General features: G+C 46.6%; 1 protein-coding gene across 1 annotated transcript in view; it reads right to left on the reverse strand.

The window, feature by feature from the left end:
- The window catches only part of jarid2b (jumonji and AT-rich interaction domain containing 2b), a 120,575-nt gene that overhangs the window by 12,585 nt on the left and 80,346 nt on the right, over window positions 1–27,644 (reverse strand). The window contains exons 4-9 of the mRNA XM_071524161.1: window positions 25,965–26,194; window positions 14,860–15,081; window positions 10,611–10,858; window positions 3,257–4,148; window positions 2,687–3,178; window positions 144–694 (exon numbers count right to left, since the gene is read on the reverse strand). Coding sequence (XP_071380262.1) covers window positions 144–694; window positions 2,687–3,178; window positions 3,257–4,148; window positions 10,611–10,858; window positions 14,860–15,081; window positions 25,965–26,194 — 2,635 coding nt within the window. The remainder of the gene's footprint in view (window positions 1–143; window positions 695–2,686; window positions 3,179–3,256; window positions 4,149–10,610; window positions 10,859–14,859; window positions 15,082–25,964; window positions 26,195–27,644) is intronic.

Genomic DNA, 27,644 nt, shown 5'->3' on the forward strand with positions numbered 1-27,644 from the left:
GGTTATAGTTAAAGACATTAGAGGTTGTGTGCTTCCCAGGTGATGTGTGTGTGTGTGTGTGTGTGTACATATATATATATATATATATATATATATATATATATATATATATATACACACCAAAAGGTCATCTTCATCCTCACCTTGTAAATACACTTGTGCTGGTCACTGAGAACGCCCCTGTTCTCCTCTTCCTCCTCCTCCTCTTCCTCCCCATGCTGCCTGTCCTCCTTGCCTTGTTTTTCCTGAGCGAAGAGCCGGCGCCGGCCCGCTTTGACCTGAGCCTCCAGCTCCTTCAGACGGTGGTACACTCCGTTGGTACGGTGGTTCCCTGCCGTCCCTCCCACTACCCCGCCCGCCAGCCCGTTCTTGGGCTCGTAGCGCGGCAGCGCCAGCGCGCTGGGCGCCGAGGAGTCCGAGTGGCCCTCCAGCGGGCCCCGGCGCAACTCCAGGTTCTTTTTCTCCTGCAGCACCTCGGCCTGCAGCCGGAGGCGCTCCTCCGTGCTGAGCGAGTCGTAGGAGAGCAGGTACTGCAGGTAGGCCTCCTGCAGCTTGGCCAGCCGATCCTGCGCCGACTTGGGGATACGCAGGAGATCGGCCAGCTTGGTCCACTTCTTCAGGTCCATCACCTGCTGCATGCCACCCATGTCGTTGATGAGCTGGAAGAAACGTGCCAGGTCCACCTCGCAGCCGCCTGCATGGAGTGGAAGGACAAAGGAGAGACAGACCAAGAGTGAGCTTAGTGTTGTGGAGTATTTACCTGGTTCAATATAAAATTGCAAAAGATAGATAGTTCCCATTTGGATGATGTCCAAAAGTTAAAATTTATTTGAGATAGATCCCTTCCTCTTTAAAACAGATATATAAAGCACTTTATAAAACCATCAGTGGACCAAAAGACAGCATTCTCCTGTATTAATGGCATTCATTGTCACCAGTCTTCCCAGCTCATCCCACAATGCCATTTGCACATAGTACAGTTGAGTTTTTTTCTTGTTTTAACCAGCACAAGCCGATGTCTGGGTCCTTCAGGTTGTGACAAAACATAAAAGGTATCAGATCAAGAGGGTTGCCATCTTCAAGCATATGCTCCATAACCAAACTGTGCCAACTCCTCCATCCCAGTTCACTTGACTTGGAATGACCAATTAAACTATTACTTTTCAGAATTATCTGAACCCCTAATCGTGCCAAACACAGACACTAATTAATGTTCATGCAGAATTGATTTTCTGGGCCCGCTGGGGAAGTGGTTTGGAACCGGTGTGTCCTGGCTGGCTGAAGCCGCTCCGTTGTGGGTCACTGGCTGCCAGGTTAATAATCCCTCTGGCTAACAGCAATGTCCACCCCACACAAACTGAGCTCGCACTGGGATAATCCAGAAAAACTTATTTCAGCTGTGCACAAAAGCTAGAAACACATCAAGGTGCTAACGTGAGTACATACACACAACACACACCAGCGCAAAACCATTTCAATGCAACACACACTCACACAAACACAAATCCCAACACACACACACATGCATGCACATGTACGTCCATGTGTGTGTATACATGCACGCACACAAAACACACATACAGTCTCTCTGTCTGAACTGAGGCTGTTTAAATGCTCATAAAGTTCTGACGTCGTCGTGAGAAATGGAAGGTGACAGGGCAATCTGGGGGAAATATTGTTTGCCTGGCCCGTCGGGCCCCTCGCCGAGTCGCTCCACATTGTTATTGGCATCTATAAACGGGGAGATAAAATCGGGTGGAATGCCGCTGAACCTTTCAGAGCACCGCTGATACCCGTGGAGATAGCAATCTTGGAGCTGTTTGCTAACTGGCTGCTTTTGTCATGGATTTATATAGCTTGGCAAAGACAGAGTGACAAAATGCAATTAAATACAGGAGGATACCGAGAGGGTAAACAATAGGCTCTTTTGTAAATGTACATGGAAAGGAGAGAGAGAGAGTAAGTGAATTACTGGTAACTCCAGCTCCAAGCTGAAAATACCAATTTGCTTATGACCTATATTCTTCTGATCTATGTAACATGATTTCTTTTTATCAATTTCTCTAATCTAAAAGATATAATATTAGTTTAAATTACATTAGATAACATATTTTCTATGCAATTTCCCTTGCGTTGAGTTCAGTGTCAGCACCATTTCACCAGGCAGGCTCAGTATATAAATGTTCTTGAGTCAAAATTAATCAGACAAGAGCAAAACAGCATCACTGGGGCAACTAATCAAAACAGTAAGGCATTATCACAGAGAAAGGCAGTTAAGACCAGATCATTTATACCTATACATTTTTCGCATGCCCAAACGGGTGCCTTAGGTTTCACAGTGTGGACTTGGGATATCATACTTCAACTCATTTGTCATAACTGTCATCTCTTTCTTTGCCTGGCTTTGACTGCACCCTTGAAAACAACTAAAGCTTTGAAAGAGAGACAACCACAAGTTTAGAGAGGGTCAGAGACGAGGGACTAGTTTGGAATTGCTGGGTTTTATATGAGTCTGCACCAGGGCTCAATTCACTCCTATAAAATCAATAGTTCTGGTCCTCAGTGGAAATGAGCAGGACGAATCTTGTGACTTATTGTTTAATTCAATTCAGGAAAGAGTTCTGTGGACTGAATTGCCTTGTGTGAAATGTGTTCATGTGTTTGAGTGTGTGTTTGGCTCACTTACCGATGACAGGGGGCTCATCCATGCTAATGCCCTGAGATTTGAGGTGCTTGCGGATGCAGGCCAGCCGCTGCACGTTGGGGCCCCAGCGCCGGCCCAGCTTGTGAACCCGCTGCACCTGTGTGACGAAGCGCATCTCCTCGCTCAGCTTGCACTCTGGCCGCCAGTCGGCCGGCGGCACCACGCGGCACATGCCGGTCACCTCGGCCCGTTCCCTCACCGCGTCCAGGTACACCAGGGGGTCCTGGAACTCACGTGGCGCCGGCCGGAAGACGGGGACCTCGCCCAGCGCCGGCCAGCCCTCGGGCCTGCTCCGCTGACGCTCCCGCTCCTTCTCCTGCTCACGCTCCTGCTGGCGCGCCATCTCCTTCTCACGCTCCCACTCCTTGTCGCGGTCGCCGGGCCGCAGCGCTGCTGGTTTGAGCTGTCCGGGGGTGGAGGAGGAAGTCGGTGGGGAGGAGGTGGTGGAGGAGGAGGCAGAGGTTTGCTGGGGGTCTGAGGTAGTGCTGGCGCGACTGGGGTTCTGTGGGAGATTCTGGCCCGATGACGGGGAGGAAGAGGAGGAGCTCCGACTATGAGACCTGCTCTGCTGCTGCTGTGCTTGTCGAATCAACATCAGCTTGCCGGCCGACGCCCGCTTGGGTCGCTGGTTCACCGGCTCCATGTTGGTTGCTGGTGTAGAAGGAGGCGGGGTTTGTTGAGGAGGCAGAGGAGAGGGAGAAGGTGGAAGTTGGGCAACAGGTGGAGAGGGGGGAGGAGGGGATGTTTCTGACACATGTCCATTAGCAAGTGGAGTAGTGGGGGTGGCGGTTTGGGTGGCAGCTTTCTCCTGATTGGCCGCCTTCTTGCTGCTGCTGCGTGTCTCCAGAGGCGCGGGCTGAAGCTTGGCCTTCTTGGCCTCAGTGACAGAGGGCTTGGCCTTCTGCTCGCCGCCTCCTGTCCCCACGGAGTTGAGCACTACCTCCAGACGCCTCTTGGAGTTACGCAGCCCCTCTCGGCCGGGACACTCCCCCTGGCCCTGTCTCTGGCCGTCCTCCTTGGCCAGGGTGTTGTGCCGCTGCCCGTTCAGCCTGCCGTTGAGGCGGGCACCGGCACCCACCTTGTGCAGCCCGTTGGATAGTAGCACCTGTTTGCGGGTTTTTGCATTGCTGTGGTGGGCTGGCGCCGCTGCTTTTCCTGAGTTGGCCAGCCCATTGCTGGCTGCTGGCTGGCTGTGCTGATTGTGATTGTTCACTGACGACGGTGCCGTGGCGGCGTTGCTGTTGTTGTGTTTGTTGCTGCTGCTGAGTTTGGTTTTCTTGCCCAGTTCTCTCTGTTTGGCTTTGGTGTAGGTGACGTGGCCCTTGGACACGGTGGCTGTGTACTTCTTCACAGTTTTGGACGGCAGTCGGAAGTCGCGGCTCTTTTTGGCACCGCTGGCAGCATGCGCTGAGCCCGCCCGCGTCAGTCCATTCACTTTAGAGACCTGAGATGGACAGAGAAAGATAGGGAGAGATGAGAGAAGTTAGATGAATATTGTGAAGGCTATTATTACATTGCTCAGGATAAGTCATGTATAGGAAATAATAGGGGGAAGGAAGGAAAACAGGAATCTCCATTGTAAAGGAAGGGGAGTGGTGTCTGTTGATGAAAGCCTGAAAAAAACCCCACAAACTCCCTGATTATTGTAGGCTAGGTCACATGCATCTGAAAGTTAAAAATACTGTGGCTGCATATGTAACACAAAGCACACATTTTCTAAACTGCATTCATACACTTTAATATTCCACATGAAAAAAGTTACATGCAGGCATGTGGGCAGACATACACACACACACACACACACACACACCCTCCACAATGAAGAAGCCAAACATTCACATGCTGGCTCTGCAATAAAACATTTGGTAGGTTGGACCAAATCTATTTGTGGAAACCTGCGCTATTCATTAAAGAACCAATCAACTATCTAGATTACTATACTTTCATGAGCAGTATGCCTTTGTAAACTGCAGCTCAGACTGCTCTCAGCACAAAGGCAGAGATTCAGAAAAGGATATATGCAAACCAAAACCAAAAACCACTACATCCCGAGATAAACAACAGTGGCGAAGGAGTGAAAAAAATAAACATGATGGCAGACACGAGAAGGAGAGAAGGGATGGCTCCATGGTTTCTGCTAGCAGATGGCTGGACGGTATGAGGTAGGACTATGGGGTTATGGGGCTAGAATCAAATCCCATCCGGGCACATAAAAACAGCCTTTTATTTGCTATGGGTTTCCTTAAGCTCTTTAATTCGCTCTTCATGCCATGAATAAAAGGCCTGCGTGTGTGTATGTTTATGTATGTGTGTGAGAGACAGGGAGACAGGCAGAGAGAGAGAGAAAGGGAGCGAGAGAGTGCAAGTATGTGTGTGTGCATGTGTGTGTGTGTCTAGTCTTTGAGGCCCCCAGCTGTAGATCAGAGGCTTGGTACAGTGGTGTCTGGTTCCATGGCTGGCTGGCTGGCTACAGCTGTGGGAATCACTGTTTGGGCCTACACTCTACAACACCAGTGGTAGAAACATGGTAGTCTTTCTCTTTCCCAATCGAAAGAGCTTTCCTGCCAGGTTAAAATCACCTTGTGTATCTGTCTCTGCCTCTCTATTTCTCTGTCTGTCTGTCTTTCTGTCTGTCTGCCTCTCTCTGCAATTCAATACACTTTACTGCCATGACAGGGACAAAGACCAGTGTCGCCACAGCATTGAAATTAATTTAATCTTTTCTGTCGCGCTCTCAGCCTCCCGCTCCCTCTCCCCTCTCTTTCTCCGTCTCTTTCCTCTCCTTCGCTTCATTCACCGGCTTCTCTTTCTCCCTCTCCTCTTCCTTCCCCCTCCGTCTGCCTTTCTAAGAATATCAACTTTTCGCTGTCTCTTTCTCTGCCTCCTCGTCGCTGTGTTGTTTTCATGGCCCACTTTTAGCGCTGCCAGGAGTCTCTCATTCCCTCCCTCCCTCCCTCCTATTCCCTCCCTCCCTCCTATTCCCTCCCTCCCTCCTATTCCCTCAATGTCTGTGAAGTGACATTGAGCCTAGTATTAAAAAAAGGAGTAGGTAAAACTAGGCTTCATGGAATTACAGCGACTGGTGTGTATGTAATTGAACTCAATAGTGTGTCTGGAGATCTTGTGACCTTACCGATGGGTGTTTGGTTGCTGCTGGCTGAATGGGTTGAGCTGGAGGGCATGTTGCTCTAGTTGTATGGACATAAAGGGCCTATTGCATCCTATTCTATTTGGTTCTATTTTATTCTGACCACATTCTCAAACAGAGCAAATACACTTTTTGTGATGGGGGAAACTGAACCACATCACATCACCCCTCAGAGACTTCTATAATGCCATTTTAGGAGTAGCTACTTGCCAAAGACATTCAATTCATGCTGTCTAGAAAAATGAAAAGAAAAATAGTAGGGACAGTTTTCTTTTTTTTTTTTAGATTTTTTACTATAAACATTGGATAGAAGAGGGGAACTTTTTAGGAAGGCTACATAGCCATACATGAACACCCTATAGACACTTTTAGCTCCTCTCTGTCCGTCTGTCTCTCTCTCTGTCCAGACCAGCTGGAAGTGACCCGTAGAAGGAGGGAAGGAAGGAAGGAAGGAAGGAAGGAAGGAAGGAGGGAGGGAGGGAGGGAGGGAGGACGGGATGGAGTTATCAATCACAGCCGGGGCGCCGCAGGAGGGAGGTGACAGCCGGCCCATTGACAGGTTTGCCTTTGAAGGGCTCTTGTGTCACACATGTGTACGTGTGTGTGTGTGTGTGTGTGTGTGTGTTGTATTGTGTTCGTCTCAGGTGGCGGGGGGCCGACACAAAGACCAGGCCATTAAAAGATAAGGGGGGAGTGAAACCTAACCCTGCCTCCATCAATCGTCTGCCCCCCCCCCCCACCCCAACTCCTCCTGACAATGGAAAAACACAGGGTGATGGAGGGAGAGAGGGAGGGAAGAAGGGGGACGAAGGCAGAAAGAGGGAAGGGGTGAATGGGAGACGGAATGAGAGAACGCAGCAACTCAGAACGGACTGATGGATGAATGAAGGCTGGGCAGGTACAATCGGTAAAAAAGCTCTCATGTCACACACATACACATAAGCAAAAAAAAAATACCATACTCTCATTGTGATGTAATGTGTTACCAAACGTTTAATCAGCCAGACAATTCATTACCAATCCAATGTGCGCATCTCACTGAATTCAAACTGACTTATTTCTGTAGTTCTATGACCCACAGAAACGGATGAATGTCAATGTGCAAGTTTCTTTACTGCTACACTGATGCTATACAATACAAATACACACACACAAAACAAATGTTAATTGGCCAAAAGTGAAGGCGGGGCTAAAATAGACATCAAGTGTAAACTTGATAAACTAGCATTTGGCCTTACAGCTGCTATATTTGTCCAGCCACAGTTTGCTGACAAAGCAGTGTTATCTGGGAGACGCGCTGTTATGACTGCTTTCTGCCACAAGAGGGCTCAGTGGATCGGCTCTCCTCAGGGGGGCTCTGTAAGTCTCTCTCTCTTTCTCTCTCTAATTGTTTGGTCTATTGGAAAAGGAAAGGGGAGGGTGGGGTGGGGAGGAGAGGAGAGGAGAGGAGAGGAGAGGGCAGGAGAAAGAGGCAAAAAGGACAGAGAGAGTCAGGAAGAGAGATAGAGAGAGAGAGAGAGAGAAGCAAAAAGGGTGGATGGAAGATGGTGAGACAGTGATGAGAGGAGAGGAGAAAATGAGAGGCAGAGTGAAAAAGAAAGAAAGGTAAAGAGGCAGGTGAAGCAGGCCTTGTTCAGACACTGACCTATGGGGAGAGGAGGAAGACTGGATTGAGAGAGAGAGAGAGGGAGAGAGAGAGAGAGAGAGAGAGAGAGAGAGAGAGAGAGAGAGAGAGAGAGAGAGACAGAAAGACAGAAAGAGAGAAAGAAAGAGAGAAAGAGAGAGAGAAAGAAAGAGGAGAGGTGAGCAGCAGAATATGGACGTTCACTCCAGATAATAGCCCCTGGCAGAGAGAATTCAAACAGAAATGAAAAGGACGATGAACAGAACAAGGAAGAAAATGAAGCCAAAGGGAAAAAAACAGAACACACACACACATACACACACACACACAGACACACACACACACACACACACACACACACACAGGCAGCCGGAGCCTTTTCTGGAGTGGATTTCGGTCGCACGTGAGCGGGGAAGGAGAGGGAGGGGAGGGAGAGGGAGGTGGGCCTAGATGACATCATGTGTTGCTATAGCCCAGCTGGGGCCTGGCAGGAAGATTTTAAACAGGCAACATCTGCAGCAGCAGCCAGCCCAGAGAAGAGAAACGGAGAGAGAGAAGGAGAGAGAGAAGACGAGAAGACAGAGGAGAGGAGACGAGAGAGAGAGAGAGACAGCCGGAGGATAGAAGAAAGTTTAACCCTTGCACAGCCATGATGGCTGATGAGAGGAGAGGGGGAAGAGGGCTTCACATGTGTAACATGCAAACGTAAATAGACAGACACTGAACAAATGTGTAAGCTGAATGTACAGCATTATTCTACTCCTCAAAAACATTACTAAGATGTGTGTAAAATAACACTTTCACACACACAAACACACGCAGTCTTAACCACAGATGGTCACATTATTGTACAACCAGCCTCCTTCCCTTTCTGCTGTCTTATTAGGGTGCGATGCGATGCGGCCCTGGGCAGGTTGACTTTTAAGCAGTAGAGACGCAGTAGAGAAAGGTCACCACCACAGTCTGGCACTAATAACACGCGCAGCGCAAAACCCTACACACAGTCTGACGGGGGGAGCTGTGGAATAGCTGTATTCGTTTGCAGGGTCGATGCTGGTGAAGCGGCTTGTCACACACACAGAGAAAGAGAGAGATTAGGAGACTCTCAGAGAGCATTTAATGCTTATTGGTTTGTCAACTATGACAAATCTTTTACATTTTTTTAAGTGGCTTGAGGGAGGAGAGGCGAGGAAGAGCGATTGAGAGTGAAAAGGACAAAAAAACGAAACAAGAAAGTGTTGAGCCCTTTTCAAATGATGCTGAGTCGGCTAAATGACCCCACCTGCGCTTGCTGCCGTACACGGCTGCTCTGCTGACATCTCAACATTTGTTATTCAATTAAAATGAATAGAATCATATTGTTTTATAAAAGGTCCTGTTACGGCACATGTATTTGGTTGATATAAGCCTCTATTAAATTAAGGAGAACTGAATCATGGGGAATTGAATTATGATAATGACTTCACCCTTCAGTTTTACACACACAACCCCTGGTTCGTTTTACGGCTACGTAATCACTTAACCTTTTATATGGCTTAGCCTGTATTTTCACAGTTGGTCGTGTGTATGAGTGAGTGTGTGGGTGTGCGTGTGTGTTCTGAACACACACGGTTAACACACATACTGTTCATGCTAATCGGGGGAGAGCGAGAAAAAAAAAAAAGCACTAATCCTTCCAAATGATTGGAGCCATGTTGTCAAGGGCAAGATCTGTCTGTTCGGCACAGGAGCAGAGACAGAAAAAGAGAGAGAGAGAGCAATAGAGACAGAAAGGGAGAGAGAGAGAGGGAGATTGGAGCAAAAAGAGAAAACGAGTGAAAGGGACCGAGAGAGTGCATGAGACAGAAAGAGAGAAAGGTGGGGTGAGGGTGGAGAGACAAAACAAGGATACACGGTATGAGAGGAATCAAAAGAATCAAGCAGAGTGCCAACAGTGAATTGAAAAGAGAGAGAGAGTGAGTGCAGAGGGAGAGCCATAGAACAAAGGCTAGTAAGCGAGTGAGGCTGAAGTTTGTCTTGGCAGGCAGTCACTCTCATTGAGATTCATTGTGGGTTTTATTAGACGGTTCTGGCCACTTAAAAACCTGAAGCACATGCCTAGGTCTGCATCAGCAGCACCAGATTACTACGACAACAACAACGCTGGATCAAGGCTGGCCTTGGACAGAAAGAGAAAGACAGGAGAGGAAACGAAAAAAGAGAGAGAGCAAGAGAGTATGAGAGAGAGACAGAGCGAAAAAGAGGCAGATTATGAGAGACAGAAACACAGAGACGCAGACAAAGAAAGACAGCACAGAGCCTCCCCAAACATTGGCTTTTGATTAGCTAATGTAATTGTCAGATTGCTAGTTTTCCAAGTTGAGCCAACTCTACCCCTCCCTCTCTCCCCTCCTCTTCCTCCTGCTCTTCTTCTTTCACTTTATGGGGTTCCTTGAAACCCGCTGAGTGCCGTGGAGAGGGAGGCAGGCTTTCACAGCCCCTAGCCAGCGCTACTAAATATAGCTGCAGCCGCGGCAGGCCAAAACACAATCATTACTCTCCCAGAGACAATGGATGGAGGAGAGAAGTCGGGAGAGGAGAGGAGAAGAGAGGAAGGGAGGAGAAGGGAGGAGAGAAAACAAGAGGAGTGGAGAGGGGAGGAGGAGGTATAAGAGCAGACAGGAGAGGCAAGGAGATGGAAGAAGGGGAGAGGGGAGACGGGCAAAGAGGAGAGAGTCGGGGAGAGAGAGGAGAGTAGTCAGGAGAAAACACAGAGGGAAAGATGAAAAGGGGACACAGCAGATGGAGAATAGAGAAGAGAAGAGGAAAGAGAGGGAAGGATTTCAGAGGGATAAAACAGCCAAACAAGCCTGCTGCACCCCCAGCCTGTTAATATAGAATATTCCAGAATATCTCCGGTTACAGTTCGGCTAATGCAAACCACTTACCTGCCATACATCTTTCCCTATAGGGGGATACTTTCCCTGCGTGCTGCTGTCACATTCCTCAAGCTCCCCCGGTCTCCAGGGGGGAAAATGATGGAAATACTTTCATCCTTTCCTTCTTGTGTTTCTTGCGGTTTTTCAACATCTTATGGCTCTTTCATCTGACAGAAAGTTCAGTGTACTGTAATGGGCGGGCGGCCCGGGCCATACCTGCTTGCGTAGCTCCTCGGCAGCTCTCCTGGGTGGCAGCCCATTGGCGGCCGCGCCCCGGCTGCTGGCCATGGCCTGCTGCTCTCTGGCGTGCTCCCGCGCCTCCGCCCGCTCGCTGCGCTCCCTCAGGAGGGGCGGAGGTGGAGGTGGAGGAGGTGGCAGTGGCGGGGCGGGCGTCTCCCTGCCGTGGGTCCCTGCCTTGGGCCGCGGGCTCTCCCTGGTCCCTGCTTTACCGTGGCCATTGAACACTGCAGGGGAACGGAGACAGAGAGAGAGAGAGAGAGAGAGGGGGAGAGAGAGAGAGAGAGAGAGGAGTCAGGCCAGTTTGTTGCGATTCTTAATTAGGTATAAACTGACAAGCTAACTGGCTTCAGTTTATCTGTTCTACTAGTCTACAAATCAACCAAGTCTTCATTGGGAGGATAATTTTTAGGCCCTAATCAGGCTAAATGTAGGTCTTGAAAATTGACCTTGTGTTTCTTCTCAGTGGTAGGTCTCCACTAGGAGTGCTGCTGCTGCAGGACAGTCCTTAGCAGTAAAGCTAAGGGCTAAGTGCGTGCATAGCTGACCAATTGGCTCATCTTTTTGTAAGACAACTGCCAGCAACTAGCGCACTGTGTGCTGTCCAAGATATTTTTATTTTTTACAGCCTCTGTAACCTACTGTAACCTCCTGGTGTGTGGCCTTACACAGATATTTTTTTCTGCACATGACACAGCTATAAATTAAGCTACTGCAAAGAAAGCAAACTACTGTGGAAAGTTCCCATCAGGCAGCAAGGCACTAACTCCATCCATAGGTCATATAGTATGCTTTTTCAGGCTACCGTCTCCCTATGCCAGCGCCAATGTGGGAACATTGGTCTCTCAATAGCCCCCCTGTAGTGCAGAATAGCTTCATAAACCCTGGCGCTGAACCGCAACGGCCAAGTGGAAAAGCCCGCACAAACATTGGAGTGACAGGCTTTTGGCTAACATATAGCCACCAATCAGTAAAATATGCATGATTTAAGGTGTGTATGAAAACGTCTTTATGCTACATGTCAATGAACCTGTTCAAAATGAAGGCAGACTACATCAACCCCCGCGGCTGATGCTAAACGCGCTGAACTGGACCACGCCAATTAACACACACATTCAATAGCGCTCTCTTTAGCTTTTACGAGGCTTAAGTTTAAGTTTCAAGTTTAATATCAACAGGCGCTGGCTGCATGGGAAGAAACGACACACAAATGGCCACACACACAAATGCACAGAAGCACATGCACACGCAATACACACCATAGAAGAGCAAGGAGTGGATGGCGTTGTATATACATTTTCGAGCATTAATGTGTTTTTGTCTGCAAAAGTAAGTGTGTGTGTGTGTGCGTGCACGTATGTGTGTGTGTGGATTTCATGGGCCCCTGGCTTAATGAAAAATGAGAGAGAAATCCTGACGTTTTAAGAAGTGAGCTAAGCAAGAAACTGAGCCCAATAAAAGCTGTTTAATTTAGCTATGTCAACATGGCACATGGCCGAGAGAGAGAGAGAGGTAGGGAGACAGAGAACGCTGATGAATGGCCTACAATGTGGGGCCTTTCCTATTTTTCGCGCTCTCTCTCTTTTCCTCCTGTAATTCCATTTTTCTCTCTCTCATTCCCCTAATTCTATTTCTCCCTCTCTGTTTCTTAACTTCTCTGTTTCTTAACTGTGCCTCTCACTTGTTCTTTTCACCTCTGCCTTTCACCCAATTTCTGTCCTCGCCTCCACTCCTCCTCGCTCTGTCTTTCTTTCCCTCCCTCCATCCCCTCCTCCTCCCTAAGAGCTCGTATAACCCTGCTCCTGTTGGAGAGCGGCCCACGCTGCATATTAAAGTGTCACGTTTGACACCAATCTTAATACCGCAGAATGTACTGAGGTGTGTGTGTGTGTGTGTGTGTGTGTGTGTGTGTGTGTGTGTGTATATGCCTGCCAGCTAGCACAGTGCAAACGCTGTTTCTAAATTGACCCAACACTGGAGCAATGACCCAGTATTTCCTGTTTGTGCATGTGAGCTTTTGTGTGTGTGTGTGTGCGCGTGCATATGTATGTACACAATCGTCTGTGGCAGTGTCCTCATTTCTATTGTCCCCTACAAAGTATATCTACCTATTTCTCCCTTATCTATTTATTTAGCATATCACAGTTGAAGGCAGCTAGCTGCTTTCCAAACAGTGTTGGTGTATGGAGATAAGATGGAAACTAAACTGTCCTCATGCACACAACAGGCCTGGATCCACTTAAACAGGTTTCACTACGCCACATGCTCCTTGTAGGGTTTTGTGTATGTGTGTGTGTATGTGTGTGGGGGGGGCTGGGGTAAAGAAGTTCATCTAAGGGTGAGAGTAAAAGGTGTGTATGTGTGTGAGGTGTGTGTGTGCGTGTGTCAGGGGGCCAGTACTGTCTGTGACCCATACAAAGGCGGTGTGCAGTTCTCCCAGAGTTCAACGCAAGTAAACCTATCGCTCGCTCTCTCTCTCTCTCTCTCTCTCTCTCCCTCTCTCTCTCGCTTAATCCTACCAGTCTCTCTCTTTCCTCCTCCACATTCCACTTAACAGAACGACAGAGGAAAGAGCTGAGCAAAGGGTTCACCTTTTGAACCTCTCTGGCTGCGGTTCTACAGACTACAGGAGGGAGGAAAAGAGTAAGGGAGGGAGGGAGGAACTCTGAAATCCTGCCCTTGTTTCATGGGGGAACGCCTGGCCGGAAGGATTAGATGTCAACAGAGTCTGCCAGGGAGGGAGAGACTCCAAGTTAAAATCCTTTCTCTAATGCTGTGTGAAACACTGTAGATCCACTACTAGAAGATGGATACAAGATACACGCAATCTGCTATTGTAATTAAAGATGGGATATGGGAGAAATACGCAGACTTTCTATAAACTTAATACATGTTTAACATATATAACTTGTTTTTACAGGCAAGATTGGTAGGATTTCTGTGTGTGTGTGTGTGTGTCAGAATGCATGCATGTATGCAATTTCCTAAATGTTGTGCATGAGTGTGTGTGCATTCATCTGAATGTCTATGCGCCCCAAGGGGTGTACATGTTCTGCCACTGTGTGTGTGTGTGTGTGTGTGTGTGTGTCGGGGGCCCTGGCCAGCTGTTGCGGTGCATGCATAAACACCTTGTTAGGGCTTAGAAAACTAAGTGTTAATTGGGGTGGAAAAGAGTCGATGCGCTGCTCTGCTATCCCATGTGACTTCCCCCTGTCTCTGCAGCGGAAAACAAGAGCGCATACTTAGGAAATTGCTCACGTGTGCGCGCACACACACAAACAGTCACACACACACACACACACGCACGTACTGACAATTTCTCTCTCATCCCTCTGTCCATCCGTGCTTCTGTTTGGCCATGTCATTCTCTTCCCTCTTCCCCTCCTCCATCTTTCCCTGTGTCCTCGTCTTGGAAACTGTATTTTTCCACTCCTCTCTCCATTTGTCCCTCTGGTGCATCATCCTACTCCTCTCTCCATTTGTCCCTCTGGTGCATCATCCTACTCCTCTCTCCCCGTCGTCTTCCTTTCCTCCCGCTTCCCTCCTCATCTCTATTTCTGTCTTGCTCACAGTGTCCTTTCTATCCCTCCTCTTATCTCACTTCCTCTCTTTTATCCCCTACACTCATTACTAATGCGCCTCCTGTCCTCTATAACCTCCTTCTTTCTCTCTTTCTGTCTTCTACGTGCACTCTTCCTTCTCCTCCTTTTATCCCCCTATGCTCCAGACAGTAAACACAGACAGCGTCCCTGTGGCCCATTAGGCCAATTGAACACATTCCCCTCTCTCCCTGCTGCAAACGACTGCTCCCGGTGATGAATGACTACATTTCCCATCGAGCTCTGGGAATCTCCGCTTGGCCTGGTGCCGTTGGGTAATGTAGTACAGGGAGCAATATGGAGACAGCTTCATACTCTATATGGGTGAAAGGGAGAGTTCTGTTTGTGAAGATAGAAGAAATGTGTTTGCTCGTTTTACCCTGAGCAAAAAGGAAAATACTTAAGATGTGTTATGCCTTTTACCCCTTTGTGTGTGAGTGTGTTTTGTGTTGAGTGCGGGCTCATACTGTGATTGATGTGGATCAATTTTTAACATCACTGAAGTGTAATTCTGTGTGAGAGCCTGTGTGCCAACTAATGGGATATGCACACAGATGTCTCTCTGTATTTAGAGGATTGGGGTGGGGCAGATGGGTTTGAGGTGTTAGAAGCCCAGGTCTCAGTCTTACCATGCCCGTTGAGGGGCTGCCGGGCGGGGGGCTTGCCCTTGCGGGGCGTGGAGTGGCAGGAGGAGGAGGCGGCTGCGGCCTGGCTGCCGCTCCCTCCGCCGTGGGCTTGGACACCGCCTCCGCTCCTCACCTCCTCCTCCTCCTCCTCATCCTCCTCGTCCAGGTCCTCCTCCTCCTGGGAGCTCCCGAAGTAAGCCATGTTACTGGGCAGGGCCGATGAACCTGGGGGGGAGAGAGGGAGGGGAGGGGAGGGGAGTTAAAAAGAGGGAAGGTCAGGGTGGAGAGAGGGAGGAGATGGACAGAGGAAGAGAAAGAGAGAAAGAAAGAGAAATTAACAACTATTTCACATGAGCATAACAAACTAAACAATGTGGCTTTACTCTAAGTGCAGAATCAAGAAGAGTCTATCTCCACAGCTTTCTCCTATTAAAATAGAATCTGCCTTATCTTTGAGACCACTAGCTGTGTAGTTAAAGAAAAAAAATGTTTTCAGTCTTTTTATTCTAATCATAGACATTGCACATTAAACCACTCGGCACATAGAGCAACCATTGTTGCATTCACTCCAGCACTAAAACACACAAACCCGTTGCGTTTTACACACATGCGCGCACTCTCAAAACAAATTGCAAAGCAATGACAGTTTTACTTGTATAGCATTTACAGTTTATGGTGTACTGCCACATTAATTAGGCACAATGACCAGGCCTTTTCCTTCAGGGTTCCTAGACTTTGGCATCTGGCTAAATCTCCATCATCTTTTAAATCACTTCTTAAAACTCACTTTTATACAATTGCTTCTATGATCATTTCAACTGTCCATGACCTTTCTTTTTAGTGTTGCTGTTATGATCTTTCTTTGCTTACACTGTTTTTTCTTTTTGTCCAATTTTAGCTTTTTGTTTTTATTCACTCCTTTCTAAAGCACTTGTAATTGTGTTTTGAAAATAGTTATAGAAGATATTATCATTATTATTATTACTACTATTATGATATTATTAGTAGTAGTTCTATTATTAGTAGTATGAGTATTACTAAGCAACATAGTCTGATAGATAGAACTGAATGGCATTGCGAATACATAACTTAGCGGATCTTTCCAGAGGTTTTTAATGTTGACAGTTTCATTGAGACATATACTGTATATGTGCTGAAATATCCAACTCCGTAAAAGAGTTACTTTAGAAACCAAAGTGTCTCTCTCTCTCGCTGCAGAGCTAATCCCAAATCTGTCGCTTTCAGTCTTCCAAACAGGATTACTGTCAATCTCTGCCCCTATTGGAGAAGAAAACTGATGCTCTCTCTCTTTCCTTTTTCTGTCACACTCGCTCACTTTCATTGTCATCTTGGCAAAATCTAGCTCAGTATGTGCTGGAAGAGGGTGAATGATGTTTGGCAATGAATAGCCTATAATGTTACCTCAGTTAGCTAAATGTAGACACACACACACACACACACACACACACACACACAAACATTCCCATAAAGGGTCGTAAAGCCCAAAGCTATGTTATTAAATCTCATAATGTTGCACTCGTAAATCAGTGTGCAAACAGCTGGTCCAGTCATACGCATGCAGGAATAAAAACTAAGGCAGGCTTAGAGAGAGTGCAGCAGCAGCAACTGGCATTGACATGTTTGGATTGAAATATGAAACTATATACACAGGCGCAGTCGTAAATCATTTAGGATATTTTTCATTTTGCCGCATCATGCCTCAGTGTGCCTCAAGGAACATCATGAAAGTCATCTCTGCAACAAGCTGATCTGTGCCAAGACAGAAATGGCACAGAAAACAGTGTGTGTGTGTGTGTGTGTGTGTGTGTGTCTCTGGCCTTGAGTGACTAGAAGAGGTCACAAAAGAGGACCACTAAGTTTTAAATCTTTAAAGCGCTTCTCTTCTACATTCTGGCTTTATGACTTCTGTGAATGTATATAATTGTTGATTTATGATTGATAGGAATGCATGGTTATGTAACGCCCTCAAAGGTTTGATTAAATCTCAGTGTTTATGACTAGGAAACAGTGGATTTTACGAAGTTGTGAGTCATTTATGACTAAATCGATTGCATGGCATAGGCAGCTACTGTGGTTTTTATTACCCTTTCAGGGGAGATGGTGTTTAAAGGGCATTACTGGGGACAAATGCATGATTATATGTCAATTATCATATTATTAGGCCTCTGAAAAAAAAAAAATGTCAGAATTCAACTGACCTGCAGTAAGCCACAGAGAGTAACCTAAAATTAAAAGGGGTGAAATAATAAATTAGTAAAGCAAATTATTCAATTAACATACTTTTTTAGAAGGGTGATGAATACATCTGTTAGATCTTACACATTCAATACATTATAAGCTAGTTTAATTAAAATAGAGAGACAGCACAATGAGGGCACCAAAATAATTGAATTAAGTTAATAATGTACTTACTCACTGGACATGTCTTACACATATCAGAACAATCCAGAATTTAGCTACAAAAACTTCACAAAGTGCACAGAAAATCTAGACACTGACAGTATGAGTGATTGAGGTGTGCAGCTGGACAACAGGTTTTAGGTTGACTAGAATGTGCTCATTCATTAACTCATCAGTGAGAATGAAGTGACGCTATTCTGCTATGTGCTGAATAATTGGTTCAAGTTACCAGCCTTGTGTCATCAATTAGATGGATATCTGAGCTATGTGACACACACACAAACACACACGTTTATAGCATCATGACACAATAGAGCTTGGCTTGGATACACTAAACGTCTGTGTGTGAGTGTGTATGTGTGGACACACTCAATACTTTAATGACACCCTGACTAAGCCTAGGCTTTCCTGCCAACAATGGAGAAGACATGATGCAAGGCGAAACTGGTGGTGACCAGTACCACATAGAAACACATCGTGTTTTAAAGTGCATTGTTGAATAGTGCAGCCTTCCACATGAAATACAGCCCTGAATTACACTATACAAATCATACATGTACTAGAGTTGATATTTAACAGTTCACTATCTCATTCTGGGAGGGATTTTAATCTTCTGAGAAGTCAATTTCTTTAGTTCAAGAGTCCCAAAGGGAAAACTGGAGCATTGAAGCTAGAACATTCCTGTTCTCCCCCTACCAACAAAAGAAATCAGCTTGTTAGATCACGTTGATTTGATGGATTACTTTCTGCTTTTGTGGTGAGACTAAAAAATAATTCTAAGCAAATGCAAGTCATTATTCCAACTGATTTTTTTATCCTTCCAAATATGCTGCAGCTTTAAAGCTAGATTCATTTTCATTTTCAAGCGCACTAATAGGAGGTCATGGATGCTCAACCACTGTTATTGTCCATTCTGGGGACCGGTGGACCCGTGGTTATCACTGTGGTTATCACTGTGGTTATCCCCAGTCACTTTTATCACATCTTACTTATACCAAACCACCTCCAAACACCACCGAATCGACCCTGGTAATAATATTTCTTGCTGTGTCTTGGATCATACTTTTCACACAGCCACTCTGCCGGTTTCTAATTATCTCCGCTGAGAGCTGGAGAAAAAAGCCTGAATGCCCGTGGTGACAGCGGATCCCCATAACAGTTAATGTTGGAGGTTTGACTGCTCTGTAACTTCTGATGGAAGTCTGCAGGCGAAAAACTTGAGAATGTTCTACCACAGTGAAATATGGCTTTAAGTAACACATGGTATCCCAAGTGGTAAGGCCTGTTTCTGTACTAGCCGGTTAGATTTTCAGACCACATCTGGCCAAAGTAAGAAACCCTGATAACACAGGTCCAGTGTATGTTTACGTTTTGGCTTCTTGGCCTGCAGCATCTTAAGTGGGATGCAGACAGTTGTAAGCGGTCGAACACAATGCAGCGGCGCCACTTTGTAGCTAAGTCAGGTTTTCCGGCTTTTAACTAGTGGTAGGCCTAGGTTTGGCTGACTGCATCTGTTTCACACACACATGCTCACACATACACACCAACGGACACACAAAGCCACATGCATCTGAAGATACACACAGCACACGGGCACCTCATTCGTCTTGGCGACAGAGCAAACGCTACTCTTAGACCAAACAAACACAAAAAGGCAGCACACACACCGGCCCAATCAGCTTCTAATGACTCGCTTCATTAGCTAAATGGCTGTAATTTACTGCCCTGAACAGGGGTCAGTAGGCCAATGGCAAACAGACCTCAAGGGCACACGGGGGCAAGATGGGGGGTGGAGTGTGTGTGTGATTGTTTGTGGAGGGGGTGGGGGTTGGAGATGAACAAGTTTGCAACGTATGTTTGTGTGAGTAGACACAGACAACGAGACAGTGTAGAGACAGACAACGGCAGAGGTAGAAGTTGTGTGTGTGTTTGTGTTCTTGTACTTCTCCTTCTGAGAATCACAGAACTGAGATTAAGGGGTTAGGCTTAAGGGATAGGGAATGAATGTATTCAATGGAAGGTCCTCACAAGTATAGTACAACAAACACGCATGTGCATGAGAAACTGAAAAGAGAAAAAGAGATAAGTGTGAAAGTGAGACAGAATATAGGAGGCAGAGAAAGAAATAAGAAAAACAAGCTGCAGGAAAAAAACAGAATGGTAAAAGACTGATGAAGATGAGGACCAGACAACAGACAGAAACAGATGTAACAACAGCACAACTGTATCCTCTAATCTATTCCAGAGCCCCACAATAAGCCTGTCTAGGACGCTGGATAGAAAGAGACAGACAGACAATTTGAGAGAGCGCCAGCCTGCCAAACACAAAGAGAGCCAGCGGTCCGATTCTGGCCACTGGCATCCTGACTACGGGAGCAGCAGCGATACTTTTAGGGCTGATACCAGAGATTTACGGCCCCCCTGTCTCTGGCACGGAGACCCCAAGTCTGTCAGCTCCTCAGAAACACACACATGAATACACATACACACGCACACAGACGCGGGGAGGAAATGCAACCCAGACCTACTCCAAGATCTCCGACCGGGCTTGAGCCCAATCCCCCAATTACGCTGGCTTTTCATCCACCTCATTCCGACCGCAGACAAATCATAATTAGGTCTGAAAGAGTCTATTAGGATTGTCATTTTTAACAGGGGGTGGGGGGGTGGGGGGGGCGTAATTACAAACCCTCCATTCTCTGGCTACCCCTCCTTTGTCCCCTTAACTGGAACTGAAACAATGAGGACAATTTGAATAGTCAATCAAGAGGGTTTAGCTGCCATGGGGACATGTGAACGTGCTGACTTAGAACCAAGTACGGTGTGTGTAAATAGGAAATATGAACATTGTTTTTAAATGGGGGGGGGCTAGAAAGTGAGACAAAAGTAAGTTCTCTGGCATGGAAAGAAAAAGTCATCCATGATCCTACAGCTGAGCTTTGCCAAACTCTTCAATAGCCTTTAGATCCCTGAGAGAGAGTGAGAGCAAGAGAGAGAGAGAGAGAGACAGAGAGAGAGAGAAAATGGGGCACAAAGAAACAGACAGAAACCGAATGAGAGTATGTGAATAATGGATGGAGAAAGAGAGAGAGAGAAAGAGAGAAACAGAGGGAGAGATTGAGAGAGGATTAGGGATTACGTCTCCAATTGACATTCCTCGATGTCAGCGAAACCATTAACCCCACACAGCCCTCTGCTCACGGAGGAGTCCCAAGAAGTTGGAATCAGTCAGTGTCGTACTACCAACTACTGTGTAGCACATCGACCCAGGGCCCAACAAATCAAACAGCAATCTCACATTAGAGAGAAAGGCACCTTATCCCTTGGGGAAATTCAGTTGTCACAGCAGCAACACACTTGAGACACAAGAACTGGAGCTGGAGTTGAAATCCTATTCCCACGAGTGAAAATGTGCTTCTAGTTAAGCCAGATACTCCTGACAGTGGGAATACCATCAAACAAAATCTAACTATCTTGCTACAAAGGTAGTAGTCCTGAGCTAGATTTGAAGCAAAATTCACAGGATTTGCAGTCAGCTTTCGAAACCAGATGGGAAAATCCCAATTTTTCTCACTGGTGTAAACAGGTCCTGAGAATCTGCCGTCTTTGGTTCACTAGGTCAGAGCCGGGTGGTTATGTAAGCAGAGCGGGGATACTGGCCTCTCTGAACCCAAGAGAGAGGCACCACGCTGGGGCTGGCAGGCAGAGGAGAGGGCCCCGGGGGCATGGAGGTAAACACCACACAGCGGGAAGACACAGACATATATACACACAACGCACACAAACACAAGCACAATCCTGGAAATGAGTCTTATGTAAGAGACTCCGTAAAAAGAGTTACTCATTTACTAACTAATCTGTTCTAATCTGATCTATGTCAATGTGTATACTGTGCGTACGTGTGTGTATGTGCGTGTGTGTCTGCCCAACTGCCTGGGAGTGTGTATCTGGGCCTCACTGCCTCTTTGAGAGCATAGCTCAGTTGGGAAGAGCAACATTACGAGGCAGTGTACACCACAGACCAGGGCCTGCTTTCCTACATCTGTCTTAGTAGTCAAATCAACTTTCTTCAATTGATTTATAGTCGAACAGAGGTCATCTGAACACTAAATGAATGAGTTTAATCAGGTCTTTAATCATTATTCGTTGTTCAGTATTTCAAAATAAAAGATGAATGCATCCTCTACCTCTAATCCTCTAATGTCACTGTTCTGTAAGTAAAGGTCAGAAAGCAGATCTCCAATAGTACTCCATAATGAGTTCTGCATCCATGACAACAATCATTTTGAAAGAGTATGATATTTGTATTGATAGTCATCATATGGTGGAGTGTCAACCCAGCACACACACACACACACACACACATGCACAGAAACACACCCACACACACAGTACCGTAATGCTTTGGCAATATTGTTCTTAACTTTCATGCCAAATGGTGGTATCCCAATCTGAAAAAAAAGAAACCCTTGAAACCAGCAATGAGCGGTTCCATCTGAATCTGTGGTAGTGCTCCACTCTGCCCCGCTCACTGCTGCCCCCAGCCTGCCAGCAGCAGCACTGCACCCTCTAGGTTACCAGAGGCAGACAGGGCCAGAGGCAGACTGTCTGGCTACCACCCAAATGGCTTTCTCCATGGATATAAACAGCCTGACTACAGGCCTGGACCACACATAAACACCATTCTGAGAACATAGGCAAGGATTGAGCGCTACGGCTTGTGTGAGAGGGTGAGTGTGTGTGTGTGTGTGTGTGCAGGAGATTGAGATGCGGCAGTGAGATAAATAAAGCATATAGGCCCTAGACAGTGTGGGTGGTGTGCATGCATCCTCATATACAGTAGGCTGAGATCTTGTTTTTCACTTTTCTGTCCTGTTACTCCCACGTTGCATCAGAACGATCGGGCACCCCTGCTCCCCCCCAGAGGGATTAAAAATAACTTTTCCTCGGGTACAGCAACAACACCACCAGCAGTCAGCCAACTCATTATCATGGAAAAACAAAATCCCAAAAGAATAAGATGTCGTCAATTACAAGCTTGGATTGGATGCAAAAGAACGTGGGCAACATGCAGAATGATGGAAAACTTCGCTGTGATTTCACAACGCTGGGTGACACAGAGTCCTGCTTTCCCAACGTTTGTTTCTGTCTCTGGTTCTTTTTTTGTCGCTCGCTTTATCGTTTTAATTCCTTCATGTTTTAAAGGCTTTTATGTAGCTGTCAGGATGAGTGATGGATAGAGGGCTTGGGGTGGATGCGTAATGTTTGCCAGATAAGATAAGCAAATATCGCTGTGGGAGTGTGTGTGTGGCGGTGTGTGTTTAGACTCGGTGAACGTTTGACCTCGGACGTCTCCCAGAAAACGCCGCTGACGGGGTTCCGGGGCACAAATGTGTCTGCCAGTGTTGCTAACTGCCCCATCATTCAAAAAGAGGATCCAACTAAGTCGAAATCAAATTGAAAAGGAAGGGAATTAGGGCGATAATGAATTTGAGATTTCCATAATGTAGCTAGAGATCCTGACAGGGGCATTTTGGGTAGCAGACATGAATGAGCCTAAAGCGCGTGGTGGTCGGACCACCAGAGAGACTTGTATCAGAATCTTAAAGGGGACTGGGGTTTTCAGATGATATCAAAGGCTGGAGTCCCTTTGAAAAGATTAAACAGGCTAAAACGGATGTCCTCGTAGGCTGTGTCTAGTCATATACCCTGGACGACGCATGTGTGCAGGCAGATAGACAGACAGACACAGAGAACACACACAGAAGATAAGCAGAGCAGGCAAATCAACATCAGTGGAGAGCGCGGATTTGCACTCACGCACACACTCGAACGCACTCTCACACACACACACAAACACACACACCACCTCAAGGGCTCTGCTGACATTCTCCCATGTCCCTCTCCTGGTAAGGGTCCCTGCATATGGGTCATATGAGAGGCCAAGGGGAAAAACAGAGCAGAGGCAGCCCGCACAGGAAAATGTCATCCACACAGCATGGACTCAGACAGAAGATACTCACACACACACACACACACACACACACATACATACACAAAGCTAGGTCTATAAATACAGCGGTCAAGCAGGGAGCGGCAGAGTGGAAAAAGCCCAGTGGAAAACCGGTCAATCGTTAGCTTAGCAGCCTAGCTCTAAAATTAGCAAAAGCAGCGCTCTGAAATACAGCACACACTGACCAGAAATCAGCTTGCCAAGCACCATTCCTAACCTTAATTACGAATAGGAAAAATAGCAAAACTGAGTCAGAATCAGCCACCTACACACCATTAGTGCACCACTCCACACGTAAGGGTGGGGTTAACATACAGAGCACTGGCTCAGAATAATCTCATCTCAACAACTTCAAAGTATATGGGACATTATATCATTAGCCTATGTGACAACCTGGCCTATATATGCAAATCAAAGCCTCTCTAACAGAAGGCTTCTGTCAGTTTTAGCAACCTCCAATTGTGTGCTCTTGAACGCACCCTGCTAAGTTAAAACAGCGTTCCATAATGGGAGTATTCTCACCAGAATAGTGATGTATAGCTAACAACTCCCAACAGATTCAGATCTAAAATTCGCCTCTCTTGAGTCTTTAGCCTACTTTATAGGGGGCTGCAGAGGTTAATAATGATAAAAGCAAATTAATCTGAAGTGAGGGGGTTTTGTCTTCCAAATGAGCTAATTCTGGTTGCGAGGACGTGTTAAGAGGAAGGTGAGTTGGATATTCAACAAAGGGTAGAATTAAGATAGTGGTGAAAAGTCACAACCAAGGTTATTGGAGAGAATGGCCCAAAAGTTTTTATTATTCAAATAGCATAACCTTCTCTGCCTCACATCTCTCATACTCTGCTTCCATATTCCACAAGTATAAGTTAAGACAGACTGGTGTGGAAGGTGAAGCACGGTGCTATGTTCAAGTCCATAAGGGTCTGTGTATTCCCCTACACCCTATGGGAGTGTATATAAGCAAGCCTCAGCCATATGCCCTGCACCCTACATGGGTGGGGTATATATCAGATGGGATTAGTGTTATCATCAAAACCATGCATGGATACATTATCCTGGAAAACCTGCCAAGGGAGCAACTCTGCACTGGGAAAGCACAATTTAAGTATTTTGAATCTTCGGAAAGCGTACATACTGTCTGCTATGCTACTGTCAGTGGTTTGGTGAAAGCCTGGTGAAATCTTCCCTGCATAGTAAACTTCACAGCTCCTACTGGAGCTACTGCTCCTACCTTAACCACAACCTACTCATCAATGCATGGTTCCTATTACACCACCAAGGCACCTGTTCTGGTCTGACCTGGACATGACTAAGCACCCTCCTTTCTTCCTCTCTGAAAACTAGCACAAGCATGTACACACACACATTCATGGGTATGGGGCGTGAAACTTACTTAACACAAAGGAACATGTCCTATCTGTTCAAGTAACTTGTGGAACCTGTAGCAGTACTGGGACCTTTTGCAGTGTCCTGGCAGTGGGCTACCCTGCTCTGCTGTGTGTGATTAGATCATGACTAACAGGACTGCTTGGTAAACTCTAGAGGAGGGAGAGGGGGGGAGAGGGGGGGACAGTGTGTGCGTGCGTGTGTGTGTGTGTGTGTGTGTGTGTGTGTGTGTATGTCATCGAGTTAATTGGAGTTAGTGGGTGGGTGAGCGATTGCCGCGTACCTACACTGTGTATGGGTGTGTGTATGTGTCTTAGTGCCTGCATGCAACACAAACAGTGTTCCAAGGCTATGAACAATGCTGGTGTGTGTGACCCAGGAGAGCTAAGCACGCACTCACACACACTCTGCTGATTACTCTGCCAGGGCTTTTACAGTTCATTTGACATCAAAGGTGTTACATAGTGTCAATGAACCTGTGTAGTGTGTGTGTGTGCGTGCGCGCGTGCGTGCGTGCGTGTGTGTGTGTGTGTTTGTACTATATGCGTGAACAGCTGCTGTGGTAGAGGGTGATAGGCAGGGTGTTAAAGAGACAGATAGTTGCTGAAAGGTAGGAGGGGGAGATTTGTAGTTGATGAAATGCAGGATAATCTTAGCCTTGGGCAGATGCAGTTATTTGTGTGTGTGTGTGTGTGGTCGTGAGTGTTTATGTGCATGTGGGTGGAGGGTTATCAAAAACATGTTATGACTTAGCAAATCCTATGTGTATGTGAGTGTGTGTCTGTGTGTGATGCTCACGTCTGGAAAGTTCCCAATATGCCTGACTTTGATTTTGTGAATGAAGAGCAGAGAGAAGTGTTTAACCTCGCTTTAGGTTTCCCTTCACACTTTTACATGGAGCAAGCCTTCTCAGTCTAGCCAAACAGATACCAGCTCTGAGCTGCACATATGAGAGTTCTTGGAAATGTTTCTAAGCTGATGTTCCTGATATTTGGCAGGCTTGGGTGTGTTCATAAGCTTGTTATTAGAAGCTTACAGACTGCAGGCCTATCCAAAGAGAGCCAAACAGTAGCAAAATTCTGTTCAGTCTCAGCAGTAATGCATAGTAGGGCCACCTAGCAAAAGCTTTATGTATTTTTAAATGTCCTTAAACCATATAAAAACCTGAACCTTGATCCTTGTCTGTGTGCACCCACTTTGTATAAGCACATTCCTCTAGGTCTACCGGTGGATTTGAACATGTACACAGTCATGTCTCGATCTGGTCCACTCCGCTGCGTCTTACCTCTGAGGCAGAGGAAGGTGAGGAAGTCCTCCGTCTTGGGCTTGCGTCTGGACAGGTCCTGGATGGAGGAGGACAGGGAGGAGGAGGAGAGGGACGAGAGGGAGGAGGAGGAGGAGGGCACAGCGGGTAGGCTGGCGCTGATGCCGCCCGGGTCGGCCACTTTGACGGGCGTGGTGCTGGGCGAGTTGGGCTGCGACTGGGCAAACTTCCTCTGGGCCTGGAGCCGCGGTCTGAGAGGGACAAGACAACAAGGGAGGAGGAGAGTTAATTCATAATAAGTGTCAGTTAAAATAACTGATAGAGATAACGGTTTACTAAACACATTATAACTTCAACCTGTAATTTCAACCTTAGTACACCCTAAAATATAAAGCACTATAGGACTAATATGTAGGATTAATGCTTTGATGTAATCCAAATAAAATAACGCTTTACCCAGACATGGAAGCAACATATTTCCCCAAACACAAAAACAAACTAAATACAAATGCGTTATTGCTGTTGTGTTGTTATCTTTTGTTTTCTTCGCCAATGTTGTGTTGAGCACTCCTGGTCCACCGCACCACACAGATAGGAAGCAATACTACCAAATTAATATATCATCAACACACAAGCCTGCACAACTCTCTCTCTCCCCTCACACACAGAGAGACAGAGCAGTTAACACTGTAATAACCTGGTACAGCTATATACTGTATATTTTGTATGTGATGTGTGATGTTAGTCTTAGTTGTTCAGACTCTATAAATCCCAGCCTAGGGCAAAATGGTCTGTTCTCTTTATTGTTAAAACAGCTGATCGAAATCACGCTCTCTCGTAGCTCTCTCTTGCTTTCACACACACCTACACACACACACACACACACACACTTCTATGTCTCTCATTGTCTTTGTAACTGTGGCCCTGATGGTCACTGTCTCACAGCAGTGTCCAGGGATTGCTGAAACAATTACCCTGTAGTGAACAATTGATCACCTATTTTGTGTGTGTGTGTGTGTGTGTGTCTGTGTGTGCGTGCATGCATGCGTATGTGTGAGCACGCACGTGTGTGTGAGTTAATGGATGCGAGTCAATCATGATCACCTGGATGTGCACACACACACACACACACACACACACACACATGCACACGCACACACACACACACGCACACCGGTCGACCATGCTACAAATACATTAAACACGTGAACAAATACACACAGCCACACACACACGTATTAGCCGCCTTTTTATTCTTGTTGAGCGCTACTGGAAGGTAATTAAGTCGTCTATAAGGCAGACCTCAGTGGCAGCTGACTTCTGATAATAACCAACTACACAGGAAGCGTCCGCAAAAAAGCAACCGCACACTGTCAGACACCAGCCTCAGTTTCTTAATCTTTCTCCTTCTCACTAGGTTTCTCCCATTTCATTTTTTCTCTCCCTCTTTTTCTCTCTAAATTTATTTCTGTCTTTCCACCACTTCATTTTCCCCTCTCTCTCTCTGACGCACTCTCAGAGGCGCACAATGCTTTTCAGATGTGTCTCTCTCGCTCTCTCTCTCTCTCTCTCTCTCTCTCTGTCTGTCTGTCTTTTTCTCTGCCTGTCTCTCTTTCCTCTCTCTCTGTTTCACAGTGTGTGCTGATGGAGGTGAGGGAAGGAGGAGAATATTAAAGAACAGGATGTCTCAGGGAAAGCGAT

This window comes from Centroberyx affinis, unplaced genomic scaffold, assembly GCF_046629955.1.
Source record: "Centroberyx affinis isolate AG114_WGS23_722 - 3 ecotype Tasmania unplaced genomic scaffold, CSIRO-AGI_Caff_v1 ptg001158l_1, whole genome shotgun sequence".
Classification (NCBI taxonomy): domain Eukaryota; kingdom Metazoa; phylum Chordata; class Actinopteri; order Beryciformes; family Berycidae; genus Centroberyx; species Centroberyx affinis.